Consider the following 10315-nt stretch of genomic DNA (forward strand, 5'->3'; position numbering starts at 1 on the left):
TTATCCTGAAATTGTTTGCAAAGATGATATCTATCATAATAGGAAGTATGGAAATAATTGATTCCATTTTTGTAACTGACATGAAAATCATCCCTCCCTCTGATATCAGATATTTTGGTGGGGAAGAGTGACCACATATAATAGAAATTCCCTAACTGTAATGAAACTAGAGGGCATGAGATATTTTGTGCACACCTGGATTGAAGGGAACTTACTCAAACCTTGCTGATTGGAAAAAGATTCCATTCTGCTTCTTTTTTTTTTTCCATTTTTTTTCCATTATCCTTCTTGCTGCTACTGATCTTCTGTGTTGTAACTGAGGCTAGCAGTTTCTTTTCACATAGGGAGTGATTAAAAACATGAAGAAACCCATGGAACCTCAGAAAATTCCATATGAAGTATCTGCAATTGAAAAATTAATGATCATGGGCAGCCCCAGTGGAGCAGCAGTTTAGCGCCGCCTGCAGCCTGGGGTGTGATCCTGGAGACCTAGAATCGAGTCCCATGTCCGGCTCCCTGCACGGAGCCTGCTTCTCCCTCTGCCTGTGTCTCTGCCTCTCTCTCTCTCTCTCTCTCTCTCTGAATAAATAAATAAATAAATCTTAAAAAAAAGAAAAATTAATGATCACTGTCAATATTCTACAGAAGAGGCAATATAACAGGGCTGGTGTCCTTTTAATACAACAAATAATTGTGTTTTATTCACAAGAATGGACACATAGGACAAGTTGTCAAACAGAAATGTGGAAAAGTTCAATATTGCAATAATCAAGACCACAGAAGTTTAAACATTGTATCGCTCATGGAATATTGTGTCTCCACAAAGAATGACTTGTCCATGCTATTTTGTTACCTGGACTAACACTAATTATCTTTAAAAATATTCTCTTTACCTTCATCACAGAGTGTCCTGAAAATAGAAACAACATTATGCTTGATGCTACATACTTGGGAATTTGCCCAGAGTTTAGGAACAAGCCCACTGAGCTAGACTCAGCTATGCTGGTTTTCAGATATTATGTCCTTGCTAAAGAACGGAATCTATTATTAAAATAACTCAATTTCCACAATAGCCAAACTGTGGAAGGAGCCTCGGTGTCCATCCAAAGATGAATGGATAAAGAAGATGCGGTTTATGTTATACAATGGAATATTACTCAGCCATTAGAAACGACAAATACCCACCATTTGCTTCAACGTGGATGGAACTGGAGGGTATTATGCTGAGGGAAATAAGTCAATCAGAGAAGGACAAACATTATATGGTCTCATTCATTTGGGGAATATAAATAATAGTGAAAAGGAATAAAGGGAAAAGGAGAAAAAATGAGTGGGAAATATCAAGGAGGGAGACAGAACATGAGAGACTCCTAACTCTGGGAAATGAACAAGTGGTGGTAGAAAGGGAGGTAGGCGGGGGGGGGGGGGTGACTGGGTGACGGGCACTGAGGGGGGCACTTGACGGGATGAGCACTGGGTGTTATGCTATATGTTGGCAAATTGAACTCCAATTAAAAAAAGTAAAAAAAAAAAAAAAAGTAAAATAAAATAAAATAATAAAATAAAATAAAATAAAAACTCAATTTAATAAAAATGATTATGCTACTAGTGATAATTAAAAATAAAATTATTAAAAATGATATAAGTATTTTATTGGAAAAAATATGAGTATTTTCTCTTTAAAAATATGACTCTTTCCTTCACTTCTTTGCTTATACAAAATGGAAATTACTCCGGAGTCAATAAATAATATCCTGAATTTCATTGAATTGATGTTCTCTTTTTGTGATTTGTTACTTGTAAAGTATTATTTGTGTCTTCTTTCTTTTCTCTGTAATTTCCTTCTATTTAGTATAAGAGATTCTTAGAGGTAAATATTGGGGCTGCTTCTCCCCATTCCTCTTCCTTAGACTCTACTAAAACATGATTGTTCAAGGTTTTATCATTTCCCAGTTGGGCTATTTCAACAGTTGCCACTGACATTTTCAAGGCATTAGCTTTTAATTACTATGCCCAACACATCCTTCACATTGAGATCATAGTTATCCTCCTAAAAGTTAAAAAACAAACAGAATTGATATGTCAGACCCATGGAAGCACCAGGATAGCAAAGCAAAGCTTAATGAAATTCTTTCTGCTATTTCTCATTCTTATATATCCCTTGAACTCATTGCCAGTTCATGAAGACTCCCACCTTCATTGAAATAATAGATCTTTGGGGTGCTTGAATGGCTCAGTTGATTAAGCATCCAGCTCTTGATTTTGGTTCAGGTCATGGTCTCGGGGGCTCTGCATTCAGCAGGGAGTCTGCTTCTCTCTCTCTCTCTCTCTCTCTCTCTGCCCACTCCTCCAAAAAATAAATAAATAAATAAATCTTAAAAAAAAAAAAACAGAAAACTCTCAAATAATAGGTCTCTCCATATCTTTATGTTTTGCTCAAAATGTTTCTCTCTGACTCATCCTCTTTTTTACCTGGGAAGAGTTTAATTATCCTTCAAGATATAGGTCTTTTTTAAACTCCCCTACTTTATCAGAAAGATTAAGTTTCTTTTCTTTTATTTTGCTTAAAATTTTATTTATGTATTTGACAGAGAGAGACAGAGAACACAAGCAGGGGCAGCAATAGGTAGAGGGAGAGGAAGAAGCAGGCTACCTGATGATCAGGGATCCTGATGCAGGGCTAGATCCCAGGACCCTGGGGAATCTTGATCCCAAACTCCTGGGATTAAGACCTGAGCTGAAGGCAGATGCTTAACCCATTGATCCACCCAGAAACCCCAGAAAGATTAAGTTTTTTCCCTCAGGGCAAACTAACTAAAAATTCTCCCTACCTTTATTGTAGAAAATGTCATGATACATTTTAGTTAAATTCTTAATATGCCTTTTGCCAAGTAAACTCAGTATGGTTTGAAGTTAAGTGCACTGGCTCTAGAAGCAGAGTGTCTGAGTTCATTATTCATCTCTTCCACTTTCTGCTTTTGTGTGCTCAAGCAAGTTGCTGAAACTTTCCGGGCCTTGTTGTCAAAAATCAATAAAATAAGGATCATATGATTTCCTGCCTCAGAGAGCTTAAAGGATTAAATAAATGAAAACATATAAGACACTTACAATAGTGCCACACACACACACACACATATAAGACACTTATAATAGCATTTATTAGTTAACACATGGATTATCATAACAATTTTGTGTATTTATTATAAGTCAGACTTTGTAAGACATAGGTATACATTTGCATATATATGTGCATAATGCATAGCTCTATATATACACATGCAAATAAAATTTTATAATTATCACCATAATCACTGGATTGTTGGTCTTGATCTAACATGTAAGTAATTTAGATTCAGAGAGATTAAATAATATGCTCAATGTCATATATTGACTAAGTGGTAATATCTGGATTTAAATAAAAATAAAAATAATTAATCCCATGTTTAAGTCCCCATTTACTTTTATTATTTATGTTTTAATTTAATTTATTTTTTTAAAGATTTGCTTATTTTAGAGTGGGGGAAGTAGCAGAGGGAGAGAGGAGAATCTTTAAGCAGACTGTTCTCCATCACATGACCCATGCGATCGTGACCTGAGCAAAAACCAAAAGCTGATGCTCAGCCCACTGAGCCACCCAGGTGCTCCTTTTATTTTATTTTAAATTCTAGTATAGTTAATATGCAGAGTTATCTCAGTTTCAGGTGTACAATATAGTAATTAAACACTTCCATACATCACCCAGTGCTTAATTCTGAAGAATTAAGAAGGGTGGGCAAAACAAAGTCCACGTCTCAGGGACTTTACATTCTGGTGGAGGTGAAATAATCAAGTGATGCCCAAATGCATAATTACACTGGCTATTATGTGCTGTCAAGTGGAAACAAAGATGTCTAGTCTAGGGCAATCAAGGAAAGCTTCCCTAAAAATGACATTTACTTGAGTCCCAGAAGGCACATAAGCAGCTGAGAAAAGAGACAGAGGTCATGAAATGGGACTGGTGATGTTACAGGGAGAGAGAACAGGATGCGTGAACATGTGTGGATCTTAAGGTAGGAAAACTGGACCAGAATCCATTTTGTGGCTGGAGGACAGAGAAGGAGGTGAAAAGTGGGTGCCTCAGACTGGGACAGTAGCACGCAAAAGTGCATAGGCCATTTTTTGGGTTCTCAATTTTATCCTAAAAATAAGAGGGAGACTGTGAATGTTTTATGCACAGGAGTGACATACTAGGTTTGTGTTTTTAAAAAGATCATTGTGGAGTGCCTGGGTGGCCCAGTCAGTAAAGTAGCTGCCTTCCACTTATGATCCCAGGGTCCTGGGATCCAACTGCATAGGGCTTACTGATGAGCAAGGAGTCTACTTTGCCCTCTCCCACCCCTTACCCCCCACCCCCACTCACACATGCACTGCCTGAGCTCTCTCGTTCTCTCTCTCAAATAAATAAAATCTTTTTTTAAGTGAAAAGATCATTATGGCTGCAGTGAAGAAAATGGGATGAGACAAGAATGGAATGAATAAATGAATGCAGAAGACCTTTTAGGATGTTATAAAAGTTACCTAGAACAATATGATAACAATCTGATCCAAGTTGGTAGAAATCACAAGAGAATTAAATTGATTTGAGTACCCTGAATATACTTTAGGCTGGGGGAACATGGCTTACTGAAGACTTAGATAAGCTCATTGGAGTATGACCATTGCTTCCCCTTGCAGTGTTATTATCGGCCTAAAGTCTAGAGTGGATGCTTGATGAAGACCTGTGTAGGGGCAGGGTGTAGGGGCAGAGATACACATTTATTCATATAAAAATATTTGAAGACCTACAACTTACCAGGCACTGGGGAAATAATAGTGAACAAACAAGCAAGGGCCAGTCACTATCATTAGAATGTTCACATTTGACCACTGGCAAAATAGCCTGCAGTTCAGATCCCCTTTTACCATTTACTTTCAAATTGAGCTTGTCACTCCCACCAACAGTTTTCTGAAACTCAGTCTCTCCTAAACCTAATATTTTACAATATTTTCTTTCTAGAATTCCTCTCTTGTTCCTACTTTTATCTCACCTCTTGATGTTTCTTTTTATATATCTTACCTACCATACTATGGTCTTAATTTAATCAATTAAGATTTTTCATACTTTTTTGAAGTATAATTAATGTTCAGTGTTAATTGGTTTCAGGTGTACAATATGATGATTCTTTACATTTTTCAGTTCTCATCAAGATAAGTATGGTCTTAATTTCCCTTTTTTTCATGCTTTTTATTTTTTTATTTATTTATTTTTTTTGGTTTTTGGTATATGTTTTATTATAGTTTGGTTTAATATATTAAGGCCAACATATTTAATCTCCCTTTTTGCCAGCTTCTTGTGGATTTTGATTATATCTAGGAAATCAAGATTCTTTTTTTTTAACATTTTACTTGTTTATTTGAGAGAGAGAGCAAGACGACAAGCAGAGGGAGTGGCAGATAGAGGAAGGGGAGAAGCAGGCTCCCCACTGAGCAGAGAGCCTGACATGGGGCTCCATGCCAAGACCCTGGAACCATGACTTGAGCCAAAGTCAGATGCTTAACTGAGCCACCCAGGCACCCCAGAAATCAAAATTCTTAATTTCAGCTTAAGTTTTGTACATGGAGTCTCCAAAAGTCACTGGAACTGAAAATGGTTTATACTATTGGTTCTTAACAAGGGAAATCAATTTTTATACAACTATAGCTGTAGCAGCTCTGCTACCTGTTACTCCAGGTGTTCTTTAATTTCCATCCTAAATGAGTCTCCAGTCCTTACTCTTTCTCACTAGGGCTCCTAAACCATACCAACACTTAGATCTATAGTGTTCCTTAATATCTGCTCTTATCCTCAGGTGGTATCATCAATGATTGTCTCTATGATTTGTTTCCCGAATATCCAGGCTAGTAAGTCACTTTGCCCAATGTAGAGGCCACTAGGGACCCAGAAAGATCAGAACAAACCAGCATAAATCTGCCTCCAACTTAGACAATCCATCTTATTCTGGTCGTCAACAGATCTTCCTCATACCTCAAGCAAATGGGTGCTCTGCTGGCCCCAGCCCTACTGTGACCAGATTCAAAAACCATATACAGGTAATACTCTAGGAAAAGGGAGAAATAGGAGAGAAAAAATCAGAAAATCCTGGGATGCACAGTCATGTAAGGAAAAAGAGATTTTCTTTTTTTTTTTTTTTTTTTTTGAGATTTTCAAATCTTTTTAATCCACATACTACCATCACCAACACTTATAGAACTGTGGTTGGGTCTTCAATCTTGAGAATTCCCAGTAACATTCTGTAGAAAAATAAGTACATTTCTAATTTTTATGTTTAAACTGATGGTCTTTACTTATAATTAATGTTGATATACTTGTTCCTGGCAACTGTTCCAGGATCACTCAGACAAAACTTTACAATGTTGCTTAAAACTCTAATGTCCTAATATCCCCATCACTTGGAGAATTTTCATCTACATTATTCCTCATAGATCATTATTCAGTTTCTACCTGGAATCTCCCACTGGTAGTGAGCTTTTGGTTTCACAGGGTAGTCCTTTCTGTTTGAATTTGTGAAGGATCATTTCCCCTATTGAACTAAAATGTACTTTTAAAAAAATTTTAGTGTCCTTTATTAGGCCAGATATCTATTTCTGGTGACACTAAGTATTTTTTTGCTCTCTAGTATCTAATGAGTCTAAAAATATTTGAGGATAAAATTACAAGGGCCATCAAATATTCCTCTTTATAGTGTCACTTTTTGAGTATCACAAATAAAAGTTAAACTTCAAAGAAAAAGAAAAAGATTTACTATTATAGGACACCAAAGCATGTTGCATATTTTATACAATGTTGGAATTTAATAATGGATTCTATCCTCACTGCAATCTTTGAAAGGTAAACCTCATCCCATTTTTGAGATGAGGAAATGAGACTTCAAGTCTTAAGCAGCTTGGTCAAGTCACTTAAGTGGCAGGACTGAGATTGTATCCCCAACATGTGTTATCTCAATGAGTTGACTGTTTTCATTGTATCATGTAATCTTCCAGGATCTGCCTATCATTGGGCTATGGTGTGTTTTTGCCAAATGCAGTTGATATATTAAATACTTAGATCTAAATGACTCAATTTATGATATATAAATGATACAGTAGTATTTTGGCAGATATGCCACTCTATTTTGGGCTCCTAAATATTTAGAATAAGTTAATTAGCAAAAAAAAATACAAATAATCCAAATCCATTGACAACTAAAAACATAAAAGGAGGGATGCCTTGATGGCTCAGTGGTTGAGTGCCTGCCTTCAGCCCAGGGCATGATCCTGGAGTCCTGGGAAGGAGTCCTGCATCAGGCTCCCTTCATGGAGCCTGCTTCTCTTTCTGCCTATGTCTCTGCCTCTGTGTGTGTGTGTGTGTGTGTGTGTGTGTGTGTGTGTGTGTCTCATGAATAAATAAATAAAATCTTGAAAAAAAAAAACAGAAAAGGACACAGAGTTAATATTACTGCAATTCTCCTTTTAGAGCAACTTTGTATGAGTTTTTTATCTCTTTATTTTAAGCTTTTATAGAAACTTTATTTCTTCTGTGATTATCTTTTATAAATATATAGGTGGAATGTTTCTAACAAAATATGGAATCTAAACCTTAATAGTGGAATTTAATTTCAATCATAGTAATAAGAAAAAAGTCTTATTCCTTTGTTATTTTTGTATGTATTATACATTTGTTTGGCTTCTACTTCTAATGTATTAAGTATACTCTTTATAACTTTCGTCAAATTATTTATAAATTTTTAAATATGTATCTTATAGAGACTTTATTTATTCATGAATGAGAGACACAGAGATAGAGAGAGGCAGAGACACAGGCAGAGGGAGCAGTAGGCTCCAAGCAGAGAGCCTGACGTGGGACTCAATCCTGGGTCTCCAGGATCACACTCTGGGCCAAAGGCAGTGCTGAACCAGTGAACCACCCAGGCTCCCCAATTTTTAAATATGTATTTTGATTCAAAACAGTTGTAGGTTAAAATATTTAGCAAATGCGATAGTCTTAATTTATATAGAAATATGTATTACCATTAATCTTAACTATATTCCTTACATAAATACACATATATACAGAGGATTAATAATTTACCTTTACTTTTGTCCACTCACCAACCATGCTTTATTGAATAATCTGTAATCTTAATACTAAATTATTATCAGCTGAGGCATTTTGGATTCCACATTTATCATCCAAAATATCAGTTATTTCTCCAGAATAACATAATGCTTTCCAGGTATTAAATCAGCAGAATTTCTAGGTTCTCTGTCAAAATCAACAGAGTCCAGAAAAGAATCCTAAGCACCAAGGCCAGTCTCAAGAACTAAAAAGTAGGATGAAGAAATTCAACTTCCTCAATTTTGAATGAAAACCATGCTTTATAGCTTGTTCTTACCCCCACCTTTTGCCTATAATGTTGAAAATGTTTGGTCTCTTGTCAAATCTTGTATCTCAGAAAAAATCCCACAGGACTGCACACATTGATTATTAAATTGGATCAGGGCCACAGGAGAATCTCAAGTATGCAGTTGATATGTCTTTATTGAGCATTTATCCCTAAGACTGCTTCTGCAGAGAGAGTAGCCTAGGATTATCTCCCTCCACACTCTAAGTAGCTGAAGCATTCATTTGATCATTAGTTTGTATCATATAATTATGCTTATCACCATACGCTACTAGAATACCCAGCATTTTAGATGCAAATGATTCAGTGACTTCAAAATGTCCCTGTTTCTTTCTCCCTAGGAATCAGACTTTGAAGAGCTCAGGTTAGGGATGACCTCTTGCAACAACTCCATTCCTCAACCTTTGATATTTGTTCTGGCTGGAATTCCTGGCCTGGAATCTTCCCATGGCTGGTTCTCTGTGCCTTTTTTCTTGGTCTTTGTTGTTACAATTTTTGGGAATACCACCATCTTATGCATCATCCGAGTAGAGAAGAGTCTTCATGAGCCCATGTTTCTCCTCCTGGCCATGCTATCTGTTGTTGACCTGTCCCTGGTCAGTGTCACTGTGCCCCGCATGCTGGATATCTTCTGGATGAATGCCAAAGAAATCAGCTTCAATGCCTGCCTCACACAAATGTTTTTCATCCCTTCCTTTTACGTCATGGAGTCTGGGATCCTCCTAGCCATGGCTTTTGACAGATTTGTGGCTATCTGGTTTCCTCTGAGATATACAACCATCCTTGCTAACAAGGTACTTGTGAAGATGGCACTGACTGTCCTGGCAAGGGCAGTGGCAGTGCTGACTCCAGCACCCATCCTGGCAGAAAGACTGGAAAGGTTCCAAACCCACATCATCGCTTACTCCTACTGTGCCTATATGGCTGTGGTGAAGATAGCCTGTGGAGACATCTCCAACCACATTTTCTATGGCCTCATGGTTCTTGTAGCATCCGTGGGACTTGATCTATTTTTTATCATTCTGTCATATGGGCTGATCCTTCATGCTGTCTTTCAGATACCCTCTTGGGAGGCACGGGGCAAAGCTCTCAATACATGTGGCTCCCACCTTTGTGTCATAGCTCTTTTTTATTCTCCTGTTGTCTTCTCTGTCCTGGCCCAGATTTTAGGCTACCATATGGCTCCTCATCTACAAATTATCATTGACAATCTCTACTTCCTAGTGCCTCCCATGGTCAATCCCTTGATTTATGGGGCCCGAACTAAGCAAATGCGGGAGCGGATGCTGCGGATCTTCCACTGTCATAGAAACTGAGAGTGAATCCGAGGTGGACAGGAAATCTGTGATACAGAGCTGGAAATCTTGTTAGGTTGGAGGAAGAGATAATGTCAGGCAGATCAGGGGCTTCATGGAAATAGGAATAGCCAAGACAAGAGAAGGACTAGTCAGTGTGGGAATGTAACTGGGGCATGTTCTCTCCATCAGAATGTGGTTATCATTGTAAAACCTACATGAGCAGAACCTTCCCCAAATGTTTATGCAAATAAATAAAATAGGAGAATATTTTATCATTAATTTTATTATTTAATTCCTTCAAATAAATTGTAAGCACATTTTTTTCAAATGATATAACGTGAAATCAGTCATAGTCTCAAGACCTATCAGCAAAAATAATTATCCAAATTTTTTATTGATTTCATCATTTTCCTTCCACAGTTATGTTTCAGATATTTCACCAACATGGAATCATATAATGGAAAATAATCCTAAGGAGAATAAACATGTGTAAATATCTATGATCATGTCTATGAGTAATGAGCTCCTTTTTGGTCTGATGGGTTTAATAAAGAAGAG

At 37.0% G+C, this 10315-nt stretch overlaps 1 protein-coding gene across 1 annotated transcript; it reads left to right on the plus strand.

Annotated features, from left to right (window-relative positions):
- The first annotated feature begins 8830 nt into the window (after positions 1 to 8830).
- Positions 8831 to 9775, plus strand: LOC140615520 (olfactory receptor 52K1-like). The gene has a single exon (XM_072795384.1). The coding sequence runs from the start codon at positions 8831 to 8833 to the stop codon at positions 9773 to 9775; it is 945 nt and encodes a 314-aa protein (XP_072651485.1).
- Positions 9776 to 10315: the final 540 nt, after the last annotated feature.

Source organism: Canis lupus, chromosome 23, assembly GCF_048164855.1.
Source record: "Canis lupus baileyi chromosome 23, mCanLup2.hap1, whole genome shotgun sequence".
Taxonomy (NCBI): Eukaryota; Metazoa; Chordata; class Mammalia; order Carnivora; family Canidae; genus Canis; species Canis lupus.

Excerpts from the sequence above, each read along its gene's own strand:
- LOC140615520 (XM_072795384.1), top strand. The coding sequence starts at position 8,831 with ATGACCTCTTGCAACAACTCCATTCCTCAACCTTTGATATTTGTTCTG.